Source organism: Otolemur garnettii, unplaced genomic scaffold, assembly GCF_000181295.1.
Source record: "Otolemur garnettii isolate 467f Iridium unplaced genomic scaffold, OtoGar3 scaffold00004, whole genome shotgun sequence".
In the NCBI taxonomy this organism is placed as follows: Eukaryota; Metazoa; Chordata; class Mammalia; order Primates; family Galagidae; genus Otolemur; species Otolemur garnettii.
The window spans coordinates 32,040,089-32,062,189 of record NW_003852399.1 but is presented as its reverse complement, the minus strand read 5'-3'; the positions used below and the strand labels follow the sequence as shown (position 1 = coordinate 32,062,189).

The following is a 22,101-nucleotide window of genomic DNA, read 5'->3' as shown; positions in this document are numbered from 1 at the left end:
GGTTCATGGTCTAATCAGGGTTCCTCATTAAGGCTGGAGGGAGAAAGCTGGGGCTTCTGACCTTCAGGGATATCCTCTCCATCTCAGGGGATGAGGGCAGTGGTGTCCCATCAAGATAAAAGTCTGATAGGTGGCAGAAGCCCCCCACAATGAGCCTGTGATGGGAACAAAGGACATGGCCCTTGGCCCCTGGCCAGCCCAGCCATGCCGGGGCTCAGGCAGGCAGCCCAGCTGTCTGTGCACTCAGGCAGGGCAGCCGCCCCCATCCTCACCACATAATAGTCCTACGTGCCTTCCGGCCTTCCCATCCTGTCACTGGCCCCAGAGGCAAAGAGGTAAAGAAATGAGACAGTCGGTCTGCAAAGGAGAAGCAGCCTGTGTTATCACTCAGCGCGTGCGAGGCAGGAGTGGGAAGAGCTGGCAGGGAAGGCTGAGTACATCAGGCTAAGGAGCTAGGACTTTATCCTCAACGACAAGGTCAGATCTGTGTTTCAAAAAGGTAACTCCAGGAACAGCTCTGTGAGGAATAGACATGAGCTGACCCATACCAGGGTAGAGAGACAGGTTAGGAGATGCTGCCGGTGCTCCTTAAACACTGAATGCAGGAATAAAGGATGGAAGGCCATCTGCCATCAAGCCATCTGTCTGCTTAACTTCCACACCTGGAAAAATACCGAACCCAATCTTCCCCAGAAAAACTTAGAAATGGAAGGTGCTAAATTAGCAAATGATCATCAGAGCTGAAGTAAGGAACTGCTTTGTCTTGTCAAACCATATGCACTGTCTTTCCTGACTCGGGGCTCTGCCTGCAAAGCCAAGTCATGAGCCCCATCATGGCCCCCTGGGCCGGCCTCGGCCCCTCTGGTGAGACACAGTCATCAGGTAAGCTGAGAAAACCCGCTGTGTCAGGATTCCCCTTCTGCACACCGCTGCCTGAAAGGTCAAACCTAGTGATTTAGATTCAACCTGAGGCAGAGAAGTGTTCAGGCTGGGGATACTTAACATTTTTGCCAACAATCAGTGATGATATAAAACAGCACATTAATTTTTGAGATGAAGCCTGGGCTGGTTATGAAAAGAGATTTCAAAAGGACCAGCGGTGGTGGAGGAGTGACAAAATTTGCAAATTAAAAAGACAAAAACAAAGCAAAACCGTGTCCCAGGAGAGCTATGGACAAGCTAGGCAGGACTCAAAGAAATAGCCTTCCTGCTCCTGACACCCACTTGACCCCTAGAGTACAATAAAATACCACAGGACAGGCAGGGATGTGGGTGGCAGTGAGTGCAGAGCAGGGCAGCCCTTCCCGATAGTTGTTTAATCCGAAGCCTTGATTTGAACAATAGTCAAATTTTCTGCTTTCAGGGTTTACACCACCACCACCACCCTCAGAAAGGCTAAGGTAGCAGTCCCCAAAGTGTACCTTTAACTCTTGAATTAGGCGAGTGTGGCAGGATCCTGGCTCTAATTAATCAGGATTAAGTAATGCCACATATTAATTGAGCCTACTACATGCTAGCTGCTGTGTTAGAATATCTTTACTAGAAAACTGCTACTATTTTCTCCATTTTTACAGATTGGAAAAGTGTGGCCTGAGAGGTTACATCATTTGCTTAAGGCCACAAGCTAGTAAGTGGCAACACCAGCCCTCACAGAAGTCACATCCTGAGAGGAGCTGGGCTTGGGGTCAAGGTCTCTACCATCTCCAGGAGGCCAACTAGACCCTGCTGTGGGCCTGAGTTTCTGAATCCCTCAGAGTTAGTGTGGGAAGCAGAGGAGAACATGACTGCTATAGCCCTTCAGCTAACACCATCACAATCAGAACTAGAAGGTTTGTTAATTGGCAAAGTGATCTTACAGACATTCTTCATGATATGAGTGGTGCTTAAGGTACTCAGTGGAGTTAAAAATATAGTACATCCCTTGGTCACTGTGAACAGGAAAGAGCATGACCATCTGGCTGAGGTTACCAACATCTCCCTAGAAGTGCCCTCAGGGAGCCAGAAATGGCCAAATTGAGCCACCACATACACACGTTAAAAACGATGACATGTGACTGTCTAGCTTCCCTTAGAGCCCTACTGAGTCTGGTCCTGGGAGAGGAAGGGAGGAAGCTCCCTCCATCCCCTGTGAAAGCGCCACACCACATGCCTCCTGGGCTGCCCACTACCCACTCAGAAAACTGCCCTCTCCTGCGTCCTTTTTTTCCTGCGGTTCTTTCTCCCCACGCAGACAGTCGTAAGCACGAGGGAAAGTTGTAATGACACCTTTCCCAAATGCCAGACTCTCACAGAAGGCGAATGCTGTGAGTGGTCCACATAGGAACCTCTCACTGACGCCTAGTTAGACCCATTGCCAGAGGTGGAATATATGGTGACAATGGGACCAGAATGGTGAGGCTGTCCCAGGGCTTCCTTCAGCATAGCACTTCTTTCTCTGTTCTTCCGTTTTCTGTGAAATTATTCTCTTAACATTTTGTTTTCATTTTGAGCCTCTGCTTTCAGCTTCCCTTTACTCTGGCTCAGATCTGCCCCCAGAGCCTTCTGTGGCAGCCTCCAGTGCACACGGAGAACCTTACATAGCTAGCCACGCGTGTAGAGTCTCCCTTGCCATAACTCTGTCCCCTGTTTGGAAGCTGCTTGTATTCAAATCTTTTTTATTTATTTCAGATTAATATAAGGGTGCAATCAATTCGGCTTCATTGTCTGTCTTTGTTAGAAAAAGTTCGGGTTGTATTTGAGCTCTTCACCCAGGGAGGTGGGCCGTATGCCCCTAAATTGTGCCCATTAGGTGGGCGCTTACTCCCCCTCCCTAAATTTAACTTTGTTCCTATAGTTGTTTGCTTGCTACTTTCAAATTAGTATTGAGTACATGGGATGCTTGTTTTTCCATTCTTGAGCTACCTTAATAAGGAGAATGTTCTTCAACTCCATCCAGGTAAACACAAAAGATGTAAAGTCTCTACTATTCTTATGCCTAATAGTATTCCATGGTATACACGTTCCACAGTTTATTAACCCACTCATGGGCTGGCAGACACTGGGGTTGTTCCCACATCTTTGTGATTGTGGATTGAGTTGCCATAAACAACTAACCCTTTTTAACAGGAGGTTTCACTGTCTCTCCTGGGAAAGTGTCTTAATTTTAAGTATATTGGATGGTATTGAATACTGCTTCCAACTCAGTGATCTGAGATCGAGCAGCCAAGAAAAAACTCAAGATTTAGGTGTACACAGCAGTGGATAGGAGAGATTGTGGAATGGATGGGAGGAATCTTGTACAGAGAAATAGGAACAAATATAATGAAGACTTTGGCTCCAGATTACCTAGTCCCTACAAAGGAGAGCTGGGGGCTTAGCAATGCTGGAAAAGACAAGAGTAAGGCAAGATGGAAGGGGAATGGAAGGAACTTGTCCCTGAAACCTTGAAAGGAGACTTCCAGTCATTATTCAAGAGGTGTCTCCCCCCATCCCCCACACATCCAAATAAAGGGGTCACAGCCTGAAGGACCACAGGCTCAGTCGTCACAACTCCCCACATCTACAAAGTAAGAAGTGAAGCTCTGGGGACCATCCCCCCCCCCATAAGGCTGCCAGATTTAACAAATAAGAATGTAGAATACCTAAATTTGAATTTCAGATGAACAATTTTTAATATATATCCCAAATATTGTTCATCCTGTATTTTACTTTTCTGAGGTGGGGGAGACCGGGCCTTGCACGTCACCTGGGTTAGAGTGATAGCATTATAGTTCACTGCAACCTCAAACTCCTGGGCTCAGGTGATCCTTCTGCCTCAGCCTCCTGAGTAGCTGAAACTACAGGTGCTCACCACCACACCTGGCTAATTTTTCGAAATTTTGTAGAGATGAAGTCTCACTCTTACTCAGGCTGTTCTCCAACTCCTGACTTTAAGGAATCCTCCCTCCTCAGCCTCCCAGAGTGCTAGGATTACAAAGAATATTTTACATATTTTATGTGACAAATTGCCTCTCTGAAGTAGTTACTTGGCCAACCAGGGACAGACCCAGGACTAGAATCCTGGCTTTCTATCTGTCAGTGAGACAGGAGGGATGAAGAGTGTTCCAGGAGTCCAGTGCTGTGTCTGAGAGGTCAGTGCTAACACATCACCTCTGCTGATAGATCTTTACACTGTCACTAGGAAATTAATCCACAAAGACAAATTCCATTACAGGGGATATTTACCCTTTTGACTATGACATATCCGGCATTGGTGTGGGGATCTGTGTCAACCCCCAGTCGTCCTTTGCTGTCTCCCTCTATGATGCGGTACAGGATCTTAGCACTCCCGGTAAGTGGCTCATCGTTATCAGTGGCCTGGATGGTTAAGATGGTGGACCCAACGTTCGTGTCTTCGGGAATGGTCAGGTTTCCATACTAAGGAGGAAATGGGGGAAAGAAACCGTGAGAATGTCCACTGTCATCAAGCATCATTGCCAAAGGACCAACACAAGTCACAGTTTGCATTAATATGTATGGGGCATGCTTTCCCCAACGTAGTCACACTGTGGTTGATTTTAACTTCAGTCACACTCATGAGCTGATATCCATCATACTGACGACCACAACATCTCAGAAGGATCCTGATAGAATTCAAAGACAGAATCCTCCTACCCTTATCCAGTGTTTAATAACTATAATTATTATTATAAGTATTAGTGAAATAAATAGCTATAATGAATTAAGTACCTAGAATATGGGATTTTATTTATATACCCTATTTTAATTCTATACCCCATTCTACAATGGATTAAGTACCTACAATATGGGGTTTGTTTATATACCCTATTTTAATTCTTAGATCAACCAAGGAATAGCTTTTAATTAAAAGCTTGAACTGTGGAGTCAAATGCTCTGAATATGAATCCTAGGCTTGCTACTTATCAATAGGATGACTCGAAGCAAGTTACCTTACTTCTTTACCTGTTTGTCATCTGTCTCATGAAGATAATAATAATAGAACCTACTTCATGTTTGCTGTGGGGATTAAGGGAGATAATACACGTAAAGCTCCTGAGGGCCTGGCACACAGTGGGTATTCAATAGGGCAATGAAACACCCTACTGAGTAGCTGTATTAGATATTGCAGAGATTAAACCCACCCAGGATCACACAGTTAGTGGGCCATAGGATTGGGAGTTGAACCCATGTTTGTCCAAATCCCAAGCCTGTGCTCTTAATCACTGGCCTAGACCATGCCCCCTTCCCCTGGAAATCCCAGATAGATCATCTCTCCTGGCATCATGATCTTAAAGATAACAAGGAAGGTCCAGAAGAGGACCATGACAATGAAAGAAGCAGGTTCTCTGTAGCCAGATGTGTGTGTTTAAGCTCTGAGACACCCAACGCAGGATTCTTACCCTCAGTCTAAAAAACACTGTCTAGGTGAAATCTGAGGAAATGACATTAGGAAGGGATTCAATGCGCAACAGAATGGGGGCTGAGAAGAAATGGGCTCATTTCTGTACTGGCTTAACCTCAGTGCCTGTACTGTACACAGGATACAACCAGTCACACTTCTTCCCACCTCCAGCCCCTTCATAAATCAATTCCCTTCTTTGTCACAGCCTCGTCCCTATTTTGATTTATGAACTTCGTCACAGGGCTCTGGGCTGCCTCACAGCTGACTTCAAATATGACAGAACAATCTCTTCAAATGGGCTTTTCTCTCCGTCAATATAAATAGAGACATCCTTTTTAAGGGAAGCAGTGATAAAGCCATCACGAAATCTGAAGCCCATATCAGGGAAAAAAAAAATTTTTTTCTTGAGGTTCTAAACTAATATTTTCTGTTCTGTCCAATTCTAAATTTTGCAAATATAAAAAATTAGGCACATTTTTCTTTGGCATAAACCAGAGAGTCACTTTTTTCTTCTCTCTTTCTCTTACCCAGTCAGTACAAAGTGAATTCAAATTATCAATATTCCAAATATTACATTTTTGACTAAAAATTCTTGTTTTAACTTAACAGTATTTTATTCATTCTCTCAATTGACACAAATATATAATGATAAATGGCAGTGGTCATTCAACTCTTTTCAATTTGACAGAGATTATGGTTGTAGCTTTTAATCAGCCCTTGGAATAAATGAGCTGTTGGCAGGAGTTTATTAACAGACATCCCCAGATAACTGTAACAGTGGATGTTAATGTTCCCTGCAGATTTCCACTGAAGGTGGTGCCTGCATTTGTTATTGGTGCATGGACCCACGCTACCTGTTAAGACTGGCACTTTTCCTAACTATCATCTGTGTCTTTATCCCAGAAGTAGGGGTCAAGTAATATGAACAAAGTAAAGAAAAAAAAAGGACAACTACTCACATCTGATTTTTCAAAGATGGGGATCTGATCATTGATATCAATAACGTTGATTTGCACAGCACAGAGGGTCTGGAATGCTGAAAACCAAAGTTAGATATCACAGAAATTTTCACCAAAAATCATGCATTAATATCAGGAATCAGCAAGAAAATAATCAGCAAGTGAAGACTTAACCACTATTTTGCAATCGACATGCAATTTATGTGTTAAGAGGGCTCTCCGCTCTCACCTGCGCCCACAGGAGGTTGTCAAGGAGGGGAGAAGGACTTGAAGACAGACCTCAGAGTAGTTTTTCTCAATTCCCTTTTGCTCCCCAGCTTCCCCCATCCCAAGTAAGGTTTGTTCCTGATCAGGATGGCTCCTTTTTTTGAAGCAGCCTCTCTTTCTCTGATTGGTAAAACCTAAGTAGTCCTTAAGGCACAGTGTAAAATTATCCCTCCAGAAAGCCTTCCCAGCAGCTGTGTTTCCTTCTCTGGACACATCTGCTCTATATCTGCTCTGCTGTCTGTGGTGGGGAGTCTCAGGGGCACCTGCTCCCTCCTCTCTTAGTAAGGGAAGAAATCATACAATGAACCTCCTCTAAAGGGCATGACTGTTCAGCCTGCAAGAAGCAAGAAAGGTAGCTCGAGGGACCCTGAAGAAATGGCCCAGGCTTTCAGGGATGGATTTGACAATTCAAAGACCTAGTGAGAGACAGCAGCTTCAATGAGATCCAAGATGAGCACTGAATGAAAATGGGGAGAAAGGGGGAGACATAATGCCCGGTTCTCTGAGGGACTGCCATCTTTCTAACTGCAATGTACTTTAATACTCTGGGATCTCACAGTTCAGACTCTGGTGCTGTCACTTATCAGATGTGTGAGAGTTTGGGTACGTCATTCAAGGTCTCTGGGCCTCAGTTTATCTATAAAATGTAGATAAAAACAGAACCGAGCTTCTCACTGTAATATGATCTGTGAGCAGTCTCTATGCCCCACTCACTGTCAAGCACTTTAGCTACATCAGTCATCTTCACGATTTCATGACGTGTATGTACCGTTAGCATTCCCATTTATTTAACAATGAGGAGGCCGGAAGATAGTTAGTTAGGGGACTTAACCAAGGTCATATAACTAAATAGTGGTGAAGTAGGATTCAATCCATATGCTCTCTTTGCCCCCTATGTCTGCTGTCCACACCTCTATGCATACTCTGTGTCCCAGGGACTGACTTCATGAACTGCACCAGGTGACATCTTGCCCTTGGGGTACTATTTGGAGTCTGCCAACTAAAGGCCTAGGAGGAACCTGGAAAAAGGGCAAGAGGCAGGCAGTTGGGGGTGTGACACCCCTGTTTTAAAAACCCTCTTTTCTAGTATAAGGTACAGGCCTTACTCCTTCAGGGGACGAACTTTCCCTGGTCCCTTCAGGCTTTAAGAGCAGAAAAGGCTGGTCCCTGTGCTTCTCACCCACTTCCTATTGTTTTCCCTTAGCCCTGCCTCCCACCCACAACTTTTATCAGTAATCCCTTCTTGAAACTCTTTGAGGAGCCATCCTGCTGGGATCCTAAAACACCCAGGTAGTCCAGCTATGTAACCTGTTAACAATCTAATAATAAGCAAGTGCATGTTGATTAAAGTTGAGGGTGGTCCCCAGAACTTTTGTAGACAACAAGAATGGCCCCAGGCCCAGAACTCAGTGACTCACTGCTCTGCGTGAACCTGTTTTGCACCAGAAGTGGGCCCTCTGCACAACAAACCAAACCTGCTTCAGGTCTCCATGCATTTGCACATGGAGACCATGTGCATTGCCCACTCCTCCGAAGTCCTACCTGTGTTTGTAACTTATCATATTCACTCTTCAAAACTTAGCTCAGTGACAACTCTTCCAGAAAGTTGTACCTGTTCTCTCCCTCCACTGAGTCATTCATTTCCTTCATGGGATACCTTGTATGGTTCTTTGAAATCTATTAATTCATGTGTTCATCTCCTCTACTGGAACGAGCCCTCCTTGAGGACCCTTGAGGACAGAGACTAGGGCTTATTAATCTTTAAAGTGTCCAAAACCTTCCATGGGGTCTCAAATAGGCAAACAATAACTGCTAAAAAAAAAAAAATGGACAGCTAATAGTGTGAGAGTGATGGTTCATCATGGATGAGGACGATTTATTATACTTACTTCTGCTTTACTCCCTTTAACATAATGCTGAAAAACATTAGGCCCTTCATATTTGTCAAATTACTGGTTTTCACACATTCTGTATTGAGGGCCTGCTAAACCCAGGTTCCCCCTGGTCTGTCAACATCCATGTGAAGGAGAGAAGGGTGAAGCACAGTGGGAAGTGATGCTCTTTTTCTTCCCACATCTATGGTATCAGAGCCTCCAGGCAGAACAATTATTGAATTCCTTGATAGTCTAAGATTCAGTGCTAGGTAGCTCAAAGGATTCTTGGCTTTTGAGGAGTCTGAGTGCCCCAAAATGAGTCTTTCTCTGGACAAGTGTATTTTTGTGTTTGTACAAACTTTTAAAGAATGTGTGCATTTGATTGAAAATGCAGAGTTTCCATCAGATTTCAACGAATCTTGTAACCCAACAGAGATTAAGAACTACTTGATCTGAAATTATATAAAGAGTAAGGAAGAATGTCTCCTGCTACTGTCAAATGACCAACTGGAAGCTGATAGGAGAAGATAGAACTTCCCAAGACACTCATTTCTCTTCCACTTTCATACAGATTCTTGCTTTGAGTCTGGAAGCAAGAATTAGGAAACACAATTTTCCTATTCATGGTGCTGGTCTGCAGAATGTGACTGGCAGACCTCCAGCAAAAGAGATATTAACTGATGATGACCTCACTGCTGGGCTCTGAAATCCATCACTGCATTTGCACCAAGGCCTTGCTTGCCATGGACTGCTGTAGTCAGTGACTGAGCAAAGCTCATTCACAGAGATCTTGAACTCCTTTGACAGGCAACTTTGGACCCCTCCCCCCAACAGCCTTATTGAACTTTCTTTAGGCTGTTCAGTGGTCTAGGGCATTCCCACCAGCCCTTCCTCCCGCTCTCTCCTTCACTCAGGGTCAGGTTTATGCTGTGGTCTAATGGCTCTCCTAAGTCCTCTCTGCCCTCTCTCCATTCTCTAAGGCATCCTCCTAATAAAATCCTTAAATGTTTAATTTCTTTTAAGCATCTGCTTCTCAGAGAACCTGGACCTACACAATGATGTTGCCTGGGCTACAACTCTGGCCTTTACAACCTTGAACCTAGGTGTCTCTGTGTTGCATGTGTTTCATAAAGGAAGCAAGGATTGTCTACATGGTATCACTCTGTAATATACCAAGGTTACAGCAGCCAAACAAGTTATAGCTAGAAGTAAAGCCATTATTTGTACTCAAGACAGCAGGTGTAACACTAACCATTGTCATGCACCTCTACTGTTAAGTTGTACTGAGAAGTATCTTGCTTTCTCAAGGATCTTTTAGCTAATTGGAACTTTCCTGTGTGGGCTTCAACCAAGAAGAGTCCATCCTCAGGAATGTGAGGAGTTTGCTCCACAATTCTGTAGAATAACATACTATGGACATTATTTTCTTCATCGTTGTCATAGGCAGTAAAATTCCCGATAATGTTTCCTACAGAGAAGAAAAAAAAAATCCAACAGGCTTCATGTAATCTATTAAACTTTTACCTTAACCACCTCTTTGAATACATTATCTCCAAATACATTCACATTCTGAGATAATGGGGGTTAGAACTTCACCATGTGAATTTGGGGGGACACTCAGTCCATAACAAATAGTGTCCCCCCAAATTCATGTGTACTAGAGACTCAGCATGGGACCTTACTTGGAAATAAGGCCTTGCAGATAGTTAAGGATCTTGAGATGAAATCATCCTGGATTTAGGGGAGCCCTACATTAGGGTGACCAGATTTTAACATCGGTAAGGCAGGACAACATGGCCGGCAGGCGGGGTGGGGTGGGGCAGAGCAGGCGATGGGGCAGGGCAGGGCCTGACCACAATGCAAACTTTGATAAGCCATTCTCGATAATCACTTCTCAGCAATTATTTGTTATTATTACAGTTTAACATTATAAAATTAACAAAAATAATATAAAACTCATATTCTGGCGAAATAGCCACATGGCAGCCGAAAACCGTATATTCCCTTCTTGTTCTCCTGTTTGTGCATTCTTTCCAAAAATCAGGACTTTTTTAAAATGCCGCGGGATGCGGGACAAATTGTTCAAAAGCAGGATGTCTGGTCTCCCTACCCTACATCCACTTGTAGGTGCTCTCACAAGAAGGGAGGACACAGACGCACATAGCAGAGTAGATGATATGGAGGAGGAAGTTAGTGATTGCAGTGGTGCTACCACAAGTAGCAGGAACACCGGGAGCCAACGGAAGCCAGAAGGAGCAAGCAAAGGTCCTCCTAGAGACTCTGGGGGGAGCGTAGCCCTGCTTGCACAGCAACTCCAGGCTCATACTCTACAGACAATGAAAGAATGAATTTCTGTTGTTTCAAAGCACCAAATTTGTGGTGATTCATGAAGGCAGCCCCAGGACACTAATACTCATGGCAAACAGGATAACTAAACAAAGAGAAGCCAACCCTGATTGCTTCTAAGTAAATTTATGGAACAATTGCAGGTAATGACTCCCTCCCAGAGATAACACAGGGCACACACAGCACAGGCATGAGCACAGGTCTTGCATGAGTTTTGATGGGTTCTGGCTCTTTCTCTGTGAAATGAGAATTGGGGTGTAGTTTCTTTATATGCACCAAGCATCCTGCCTAGGGGCTAAAACTTGAGTTCCTCTGTCCAGTCCCTTCAAGATGCAGTTAAGCTTAGACCCCCCTCCCCCATAAGTGTTTGCATCCACTAAGTTAAATGGAAACGTGGAGGAGTTTTTGCTTTGGTGTTGGGAGAAGGGAAGGGACATACCTTCATTATGTACAAAAGGGAGCTGAACACATAAGATGTGTCTCAGGGGCTGGGTGTAGGGACAGCCTGAGCAACAGGATGAAGGAGATATACCTCCTATTGCAGTGGCAGCCGCTTACTTTCAAATTCATCACAACTAGGTAGCCTTTGTGACATGCATGTGCTCTTGCAAGCAAAGCATCTGTATGTTGGGATGAAAGAATATCTTGAGGGGTGGCGCCTGTGGCTCAAGGAGTAGGGCACTAGCCCCATATACCTGAGGTGGCAGGCTCCAGCCCCGGCTAAAGACTGCAACAACAACAAAAAAAGATTACCTTGTATCTAAAATAAAATGTTAAAAAAAATTAAAAAAAAAAAAGAAAGAATATCTTGCTAATTTCTGAGGTCCTTTGATATCTGAGCGGCCCTTTGCTTTGGACACCTTTCCACTCACCAAACAAGCATAATACAAAGGGCACTAGTTCACTCCACAGGGACCGTACTGGTCTGAGACCCCATGTGGATTGTTGGCACCAGAGGAAACACCTTGGTGGAAATGGAGGGCATTGTGCATGAGCCAGAGGTTGGGAACCTAGTGACAACCCAACTTGATTCAGGAGTGAATACAGCATCTTCTTGTGGGCATCCAGAAACACTTTGGGAAGACTGTGCTTTTTTGAGAAGCTAAATGTCTAGTATGAATATGCAGAACCTGGTTGTAAGTGAGATACAAGAATCAACACTGATATTACTAGGACTTGGGGACACAAGTCCTATAAGATACTGGCTAATGCAAGATACCAAAGAGGAGAATGTAAAGCACCAAGGAAGGTTTAACATTGCCCTGCAGTTTGGTCAAGGTTTCCCTCTGTGTGCCCACTGTCAGCTCACAGGAAGGCCCTAGGCCAGAAGCATTCTTGTTTCCTCCTCTGGCTACATATATAGAATACAGTCACTTGATTGATAAGAATTCTTGGTCTGTTAATAACTTTGTCAGATAGCTTTACAAAATAAATTCTCACTTTTAGAGAGGCAAATAGCATGCTGAGCCCTGAATAATTTATTCTACCAACAATGACTTCCTCATGGGTCTGAGCAAATGAGGACTATCCTCTTCCCAAATGAGGTAGGCAGACTCTAAAAATGGCTCCCAGTACAGGCAGCCCCCAGGTTACAGACTTATAAACCAATGGAAGCTATGACAGTAAGTCCTTGAGTTACAAACATCTGACTGACTCATACTTAGGAATAGAGGCTATTATAGGTGAAAGGTAAATATAATTGTTCCAACTTACATACAAATTCAACTTAAGAGCAATCCTACAGAGCCCGTCTTGTTCATAACCCAGAGACTGCTTGTATTCCCCATCTCCTGATATTCACGTTTTTTCATAACCCCTCCTTTTGAGTGTGGTTGGGCCTACTGACCTTCTTCTAATGAATAGAGTATGGCAAAAGTAATGGGATGGCACTTCCAAGATTAGGTTATCGAATGACCGATTTCCATCTTGTTTGTCTTTTCTTGTTCTCTCTCTCTCTCTGAGCTCTTGCTCTGAATTAGAGGCAGCCAGCTGAACTGTGCTCAGATTCATGATTCACAGAATCTGGGAGATAATACATGTTTGTTGTTTTAAGCTGGTAAGTTTGGGGGCAACTTGTTATGCAGTAATAAATTATGCACTATATTAAATGTTTGGCCCAATGTTATACACTATGTTAAATGTTTGGCCCAATGCAAAGAGACTCTGAGTACCGTCTAGAAAGGTCTTCAAAGGTTTTCCACCTTTATTCAGCACCCCAGACCATCCCAGATTTCCAAAAACAGTGACATCCCAAGTGTTTGTTGGCTGTTGTTACACATTCCATTGTTACACAATTGTCACTGTGAGAAGATTCTTCCTTATAATTAACTCATCCTTCAAGCTGTCATGTAACTCTTCCTATTGTGGCAAATGTTAGAATAAATGAAACAGAGGAACAGAGCTGAACACAGGGGCAGCAGGCAGCACGTGACAGCAAAAGAAAAAGTGAGCACAGTGCAAATAAGCCGTCAAGCGGCGCCCACCGAGCTGCTAGGATAGCACCCATCAAAGGTGTGCAGGGAGAGGAGTAGAGAGATGAAAAGAAAACGATGAGAACACCCACAGAGCACGTAAGAATCTGCCCACGAGGGCAGAAAATCCCTAGAAACAATACTCCCCAGAGGCTGCTAAAACCACAACAGACCAAAACACTTCAAGAAATGTCAGCCTGCTCAGCCAATGGTCTCAAGACCAAGAGGGAAAATAGATAAGGGTTGTCCTCAAACCAGAAAATCATTAAACTCCCAGAAATCATAACATTCTTATACCATTTGTTCCTGTACAAAACTAAAGCTATCATGAGACACAGTGAAGTATAGCAAGTCATGACCAAAAGGATAAAAATAGATGGGACTTGAACTTCATCTACCAGTCTCCTGAATTATTAGTGGTATTATTGGCTTCCTAGACAGAGGGAGGCTCAAAAGTCAAAAGTCAACCTCCTTTGGTATTGGTTACTTATTGCGGGGTATCTGACTTTGGGTGTACATGTTTATTTAAATTATTCAGCAAACTGGATGAGACTGTATCTTTTTAATGAGCCTATTAGAGGCCAAATAAAATAATTTATGGGAAATTCTTGTGAAGGAGATATCCCTATGAAGATATATAGAATATTGGTATAAGTAGTTATGCTGCTGCTGATAGTAATAAGGGTGGTGGGAGTAGTAATAGTGGTAATGCTGGTGGTTGTTATAAAGTTCCCATGTAAGAATAGTACCCCAATATGAACTAGAGACATGGGTTATTGACTCCCAGTTCGATCTACCTGCCCCCTTTACCCAACAGAGAAGAGAAAGGGATTGCAGAATTAGCATAGGGAGGACATTACACAGCATTGAGCAGCTCTCATTTCTTACCCAGCGGTTCTTTCTCCTGGACCTCAAATACAGTCACTGCAGATGGACATGTAGGTGGATTATCATTAATGTCTTTAACTTTTACATGAATCTCCAGAGGCCTTGCAAGTGGTTGTCCTTGTTCATCCCTTGCAACTGCATAAAAATTATACTACAACAGGAAGGTAAGAGTTAAGATAAGACTCTCTTGCCACCACCCTTTAAAAGGCAGAGAAAAATAGATATTTCGTTTCTATTTCACTTGCCCCCTTATTTTCAGTTGCCTTAGGAAAAAAAAACGAGATAGGTCAGAATCATGGGAAAATTACCAAATTAGAATGTCATTGAAAGCCAATAATATGCTGGGGTCTGGATTGCAGAGTTGATTTTTAAATAAAACCAATTTTGTTCTCAACTACAGGTAGACATAGGACTTTGTCTTATTCCCTGTGAAACTTGTCCCACTTTACTCACTGAATCCTTTTCTTCCCGGTCCAAGGGTTGAGTCACGTAAATGTCTCCTTCCTGATCAATCGAAAATGGGAATCTTGGTAGCTTCTCTTTGTCCACTAGGGAATAATGTGCACCAAGATCATTCCACCTCACCTACCGGGCCCAAAGTGAGTTGTGAAGAAAGAGATACATTTAGGCAGAGAGAACTAGAAAGGAAATAAACAATTTTTCTGGTTCTTGATTTAAAATTTCTGGCAACTTTGTTTGTATGTCTGTGGTTTCCTATAACAACTCAATTACATTTTTCATTTTCAACCTAAAATGAGTGCTTTTTTCCCCACCAAGTTATACGGCTCATAAAAAAGCACACCAGGGGACTTTTCTTCTCTATAACAATTCTTTGTGAACCCTCTACAGAGTTTATGGGTTGTTTTCTTTTGGAAGTCTCACTGTGAAAGCTTCATGTCCATGAAACATTGATTTAAGAAACAAAAACTAAGAGGTGATATATGAAGACCTTCTAAAACTCACTGGTGATGGTGAATAAGAGCAAGAGAGGCCACTCTGGACTCCTCTCTGTGCAATTATTTCAGTAAGACAAATGATACGTAAATAAGGCACAGTCATTCCTCCCCTAAATATTTAGTCTTAAAGACTTCAGGGATAAGAATAACTTTCAACTTTCAATAACTTTCAGGTTAAAAGATTAATAAGACCAGGCTACTTGCCATATAAGCAAGGCCTGACCTCTCAGATAATCTAATACTGATGCTAATAATAATATTTATTATTGGTTTACCACATGCCAGATGTAATTCTAAACATTTTATGGATTGCCTCATTTAATCCTCAAACAGTCCTAAGAAGCAGAGGCTACTGTTATCCCCATTTTAGAAATGAAGAGGCAAGAGCAAAATAAATTGAAGAGACTTGCCCAAGATCCTACAACTAGTTGAAATTTCCACACCTAACTATTCCCTGAGACCAGCCTGGGAAAGTACCAAAGACATGACTTTGTCCCTCCCTAGTCATTTAAGTATCACCCACTGTCCATGCCAAACACTATGTTCTTGGTCCTAACGTGAGCTCGTCTTGTGTGCTTAGAACTCGGCCTGATTTCTTTTTTCTTGAGAGAGCAGGACATAGCTCCACTCCTCTTATTGGGTTTCAGGCCTAGAAATTGGGTGTGACACCCAGAATGTCCTTTTTTTTTGACAACCCTAAGAGCAACCAAGTGTATGAGTTACTTTTAGCATTTACAAATCCCTATGGGATAACTTGAATAATAGCTAGGAATACTTTAGGGCCCAAGCCTGAAATTCTCATGGTAATAAAGACTAACAAGCTTTCTTAGCTGAGAAAGCACAATTCCTTTCTGTTTTTTTCCTGAAGATGAAGTTCATTAACTCAATATTCAATGAAAAGTCCCTTTAGATAAGACAATAGATATGATGGGAGGAGCATTCCAGGGTCCCTTAACGATAATAGTATCATTAAAAAAATATTTTAGGGGAACTACAGACTATCACTTTATAACATCTTTTTATCTTTTATCATTAATATTCATGATAATCATTACCATCTTTTATCCACTTTCACAGATACTACCTCAGTAAATCTTCAAAACACTGAGAGAAGTTGGTGAGGGTACATGAGGTTCCCTGAAAGCTCAAATATATATCTGAATCTAAGCTTTCTGCCCATGGTGGTGAAGTCCAGAGACTTGGGGCCAGAGGCTACTCCATTTACTTTATAATTATGCTATGCAAAAACATATCAAATACACATAGCAGTGGAGACTGTGGAGGCCATGAGTGTGGGGCTCCACAGAGTGAGGCCCTTTTAGTTAGTAGTCTCCAAGGGTTACTTGGGTCCTACCTGAGTGACTTTGATGGGGTGAGGCGCCGTTGAGTTTTCTACTATCTCCACAGGTGCTGGTGCTTTCCAAATATTCTCCGTCACCATAATATTCACTGATGTGGTGTCACTGAAGGAATTTTCATTCTGTCCTCCCATGTCCTTCACTGAGACCACCAGATTGTAGGAAGGGTTCTTAATAGGATCCAATTCTAGAGCTCCTATGGGACGTTTTTGGTGAGAAGAAAACAGACACTTTCAGAGATGTACCTCAGTCCCTTGTTCTGACTAAGAAAGTCCCAGAGGGCACCCCTCAGTGTACCTTCTCGGGTAAGTGAGATTGCCCCGGTTTTGTCGTTGATCTGAAAGTACATGACATTGTTGATCTTGGGCATCTGGATGACAATTTCATAAAAAAGCTGGCCATTGGGAGTGGCTGGATCATCCAGGTCTGTAGCATTGACGTACATGAAGGGCTTTCCTGTTGGGCACGGAGAGGATGGGGGGAGAAAGATTAATTGCAACCTAAACCAACCATAACCATTTTTGCCTTCTAAGCAGAGATAGAGTGGAAGAAGGTGTGATAATTCATAGTAGTGGGGAAATAAACCTTTTTTCTGCTCCTGTCCCTTAGGATAGGATTTCCCAAAGTATGGACCTTTAGGGGTCCTTGAAACTGTTTCAAGGGGTCTACAAAGTTAAAAATCATTTATGTGTAAAAACTCAAAGTACAAGATAATTTATTGTAAAGAAATACAAAACGTCATTGACATGGTTTCAGATTCTACATTGCCACTAATCTTTAAGAAACCATGACTTGTTGAGTTTGGTACCGTATCACAGAATGTCCACACTTATCTGAAAATGCTACTAAAGTATTCACCTCTTCTAACTACAGATATATAGGAGGCTAGTTTTTCTTCATGTGCCACAACCAAAATATCAAATGGCAACAGAATGAATGTAGAAACACACAGAAGAATTTAGTTGTTTTCTATTAATTTACACATTAAGAGATTTGGAAAGGTTAAAACAATGCCATTCATCTCACTAAATTAATTTTGTCTTAAAAGTTGTTATTTTTGTTAAAATATATTTATTAGTATTAGATGAATTAAATATTTTTTAATTTTTCAGTTTTAATTTTTAACAAATATTGATAGATCTTACCAGTGACATACTAGAGTCAGCTCATGAAAGCCAACTGTTGAATTTTCAGATATTCTGTGACTCCATAAAAATGGTAAAGAAGATAAATTATATACATATATTTTACCTTAATAAAAAATTTTTTTAAAAAGAAGTTTTGTGAGTCATTTTTTAACACCAGTGGTAGTTTGACATAGGCCACAGTGGGAGTATTTGTGTCATAGAAATTGGCAAATGCTATCACAAGAATGGAGAAGAATCCAATGTACTCAATTCTGATATGAGGACAAGTGATGCTAGTACATGGTGGGGGAGGGAGAATAAGGGAACAGAGAGAGGGAAGGAGGGAGGAAGGTGGGGGACCACAGTGTGTGACACACCCCTTGGGGACACAACACTATTATTCGAGGGACTTTATCCAGCAAATGCAAGCAATGTAACCTGGCTCTTTGTACCCTCAATGATTCTCCAACAATAAAAAACAAAAAAGAAATCTATAAATGCTACACATCAGAATTTTGCTTCCTCCATCCCCTTGAGAAACAGCTCAATGTTAAACATTTACCAGACCATCACTGGATAGAACCCCCAAGTCTAAGAGTTCTTTGGAGACTTTAGTGTGCAATCTCAGGTCCAGGGACAGCAAAATTGCTCTATGTAATAAAGTAGAAGGAAAATTTTCCCTGAATTACTGGAAGTAGGCACTGAAGACTAAGAGAAGAGTAAATAACATAAAGGGAAGCTTGACAGCGAGTTGGTGGAAATGGGCTGGAGTCCTGTTTTGTGCACAGTTATGATGAGATTCATTCCTAGCTGCCTGCTTGGATAAAGGGCTTCTGTGCCCATGGAGGTACAAGGTCACTGCTGTGTAAAGAAGGACTAAGCCAGGAGGCAGGTGTAATAGGAAAAAAAAACAAAAAAACTGGGAACCAGCAGTGACTATGATAAAGTTCTTGACAGCATATGCGAGAGTGAGCTCACCTTTCCAGAATGTTCTAGAGCTCTAAGGTATTTTTAAAAACTCACCCTAGAAAACTCTTTCTCATATGGGGGCTATTTTGCCCCCCAGAGGGAATTTAGCATCATCTGGAGACATTTCTTTTAAATTTCAGATTAATGAGAGGTACAGACAATTAGGTTACAATGTTTGCATTTATTAGGTAGAGTCCCTATTATACTTGTGTCCCACCCTCAAGAGGTGTGCCATATATCCTTACATTGTGCCCATTATGTGGGAGTACACCAATCCCTCTCCTCCTTCCCTCCTTCCTCCTCCTCTCACCTCAAATTGAGTTGAGGTATCAGATCATCTACTGGCTTCATATTAGTATTGAGTACACTGGACACTTATTTTTTCCATTCTTGTGATACTTTACTAAGAAAAATGTGTTTCAACTCCATCATGGTTAATACAAAAGATGTAAAGTGGAGACATTCTTATTATGGCAACTTGGGGGAGGACTGTTATTGGCATCTAGCGGATAGAGGTCTGGGATGCCGTTAATCATCCTGCAGTGGACAGAACAGTCCCCGACAAAAAAAGAATTATCAGGCTCAAAATGTCAGTACATAGTGCCAAGGTCCAGAAATCAAGCTCTGGAATAATGGGAACAAGAAAACAACCCCCAGAAGATGAGTGTGAAGGTACAATAAGATGGGAGGTGCTTAGTGAGTTCCTGCTGCAGCCATCAGCCACACAAATCTGTCCCTTCCACCTGGCACCCTTCCATCTCTCCATAAACATTTCCCAGCTCCAGCCTGTTACCTGGACGAGAGTTCTGCCTCACTGAGCCTTCGTATTTGGACTGGAGGAACGTGGGTCTGTTGTCATTGATGTCCTTCACTTCTATGGTGATGGGGACGGGGCCTTCTACTATAGCTCCATTAGCATCCACGGTTGCAACCTGATGTTGAGAAAAAAACACACCCAGAAGTCATTCAAAGGAAATTAGAGCTCAACACCCAATGGCCTGGTGACCGCAGGGAAGAAGGAACCCACAGAAGCCCAGATTGGGAGCTGCTAAAACAGGGGCCCTGTGAGTTCAGCCTGGGTAGTCATGACAGTGACTCTCCCACCGTGGGGTATGGTCGACACTGGATATGCTTCTGTTCCTAACTGGCTGGAGTTGGTGAAATGAGAGCACTTTCATTCTGAGCCTCTGGAAATGCCATGTCATCTGACAGAGCCATTAGGATGGGTCAGCTTGTAGCCCATAGCAGGAGGAACCACACAGAGCACTTTGGCTGCTGCTTTTCCACACAGTTAGCTGTCTGTTATTTCTAGGTATTCATACATCAACCATGAAAACCAAGTGGGAACAAGAAGGAAAAAGGGTCTATTTGGTCAGCCTTTGTCTGTGGGTTCCTTCTGCTTCTTTCAAGGACCATAGGAGCTCTGTCCCAGCACTGATGCCACTTTCTTTGTGAGTCCAGGACCCACATAATAGACACTAGCAGGTCCCAGGAAAGTATCAGAAAAGCTCTGGCTTGGTTTTAATTCAGGTGCCTGAACATGGCCTTACTTGGCTGAGTAACATAATAACATCAGAGGGTCCTAGCAATGTATAATATATTGGGTTGCTCTGGTTAAAAAGCCTAAAGAAATGGGTACTTCTGCCATGCTCCTCTGCAACTGGTAAAAAAAATGGCTATATGAGGTTCACAAACTATGCCATTAATGTTAGGGGAGCTATAATATAGGATTGTATGCAAGGGATGAGATGCCAGTGATACTTCTAGAACAAAAGGTGCTCAGAGAGGTTGAGTTAGGTCCCTTTGTCTGGTCTCAATTTACCTGGAGATTGTGAATAGATCTTGTTTCTCTGTCCAGGGCTTTAGTGAGATATAGAAGTCCATTTGGCTCTATCTTAAATATGTTGTCTGTCTCCCCAGTTAGTTCAAAATTCACAGCAGGAGGATTGACCTTAAACTGAGAAAAAAGCAAAAAATAAGTTAGGTTGTAAGAAAAAATTATGTCATGAAATTTGTACAATAGAGTCATCAATTTTGGTTAAAGTTTTATTTGTACCATCACTAAATAAGAAATCCTCAGCTTTTAAATTGGTACATTCTAAAAATGTACCAATTAATTGTGTTACGTTCAAAATACATTTTCCTCAAGAAACAATGTGTAATGTAATTCAACACATTGACAAAAGCATTGATGCTTTAAATTGTAGCATTAAAGGAGATTATGCTGAGAGTATTTTTTTTTTTAATTGAATGGTAACTATGTACATTAATGCACTTCTGGGGTACAGTGTGGGGTTTTCACACACAATCCGAAACACTTTCATCAAACAGGTTAACATAGCCTTCATGTCATTTTCTTAGTTATTGTTTTAAAACGTTCACATTCTACTCTTAGAAACGCTGAGAGTATTTTAAGTGTTTAGTTTTCACTTGACCTTTGAACTCACTCACTACCCATAATTTTTCCCTTGGGGCTTTTGTTGAAAGTGATAACATTGATAGCTTCTAAGAAACATTCAAAAAGGCAACTCTATTGCTAGCATAAAAAGATATCATTTAAGACTTCTAAGGTGGCACCTATGGCTCAACAGAGTAAGGCATTGGCCCCATATGCCAGAGGTGGTGGGTTCAAACCCAGACCCAGCCAAAAACTGCAAAAAAAAAAAAAAAAAAAAAGATTTCTAAAAATTTTGACAAAGATTAATAGATATATTAAGAAAAACAATTCATAAGTGACTTAAACTTGATGTGACACTATATGATATTCTTTTAATTATGAATACGATACTATATGATATTCTTTTAATTATTTTCAGAAGCAAGGAAAATATCAACCATTATATTCATGGATATAGCTTTCTAAAGCCACAATAATAAATAACTCACATAAACCTAAGAAGACATAAAAGTTGTTCAACCTCATTAAGGTTTAATATGTTTATACATTTTTATTAACAAGCTAAAAGCAATAATGACAATATTATTAAAGATACAAAGAAACATTGTTGATAGAAATATAAATTCATAGAATCCTTTGGGAAATAACTTGAAGCAAAAAATGTTGGTAGCCTTTGACATTATCCTAAGGAATTTTTTTTTAAACAATATACTACATGCTTATAGTATAAGTAGCTTTATTTGTAATACTGGTAAAGTTGAAAACTTCTAAATGGTCAGGAAAAAACCAGTGAAATTATGATAGCACATAAACTTGATAGAATAATACTGTTAAAATGTTTATTCTACAAATTATGAAAAAACATAAGAAATAATGATGTGATAAAAGGAACAAGAGTAAATTTAAGAGTAAATCTAGACTATGATTGTAATGGTACCCACAGTGTCCACGTCGGTAGGCACAAATGGAATTTTTTTTTTTTTTTGAGACAGAGCCTCAAGCTGTCCCCCTGGGTAGAGTACCATGGCATCTCAGCTCACAGCAACCTCCAACTCCTGGGCTTAAGCGAGTCTCCTGCCTCAGCCTCCCAAGTAGCTGGGACCACAGG

At 41.9% G+C, this 22,101-nt stretch overlaps 1 protein-coding gene across 1 annotated transcript in view; it reads right to left on the bottom strand.

The window, feature by feature from the left end:
* The window catches only part of CDH17 (cadherin 17), a 58,780-nt gene that overhangs the window by 14,288 nt on the left and 22,391 nt on the right, over window positions 1-22,101 (bottom strand). The window contains exons 4-12 of the mRNA XM_003782475.1: window positions 20,418-20,552; window positions 19,389-19,527; window positions 16,797-16,955; window positions 16,496-16,695; window positions 14,639-14,770; window positions 14,186-14,336; window positions 9,733-9,948; window positions 6,340-6,416; window positions 4,204-4,395 (exon numbers count right to left, since the gene is read on the bottom strand). Coding sequence (XP_003782523.1) covers window positions 4,204-4,395; window positions 6,340-6,416; window positions 9,733-9,948; window positions 14,186-14,336; window positions 14,639-14,770; window positions 16,496-16,695; window positions 16,797-16,955; window positions 19,389-19,527; window positions 20,418-20,552 — 1,401 coding nt within the window. The remainder of the gene's footprint in view (window positions 1-4,203; window positions 4,396-6,339; window positions 6,417-9,732; window positions 9,949-14,185; window positions 14,337-14,638; window positions 14,771-16,495; window positions 16,696-16,796; window positions 16,956-19,388; window positions 19,528-20,417; window positions 20,553-22,101) is intronic.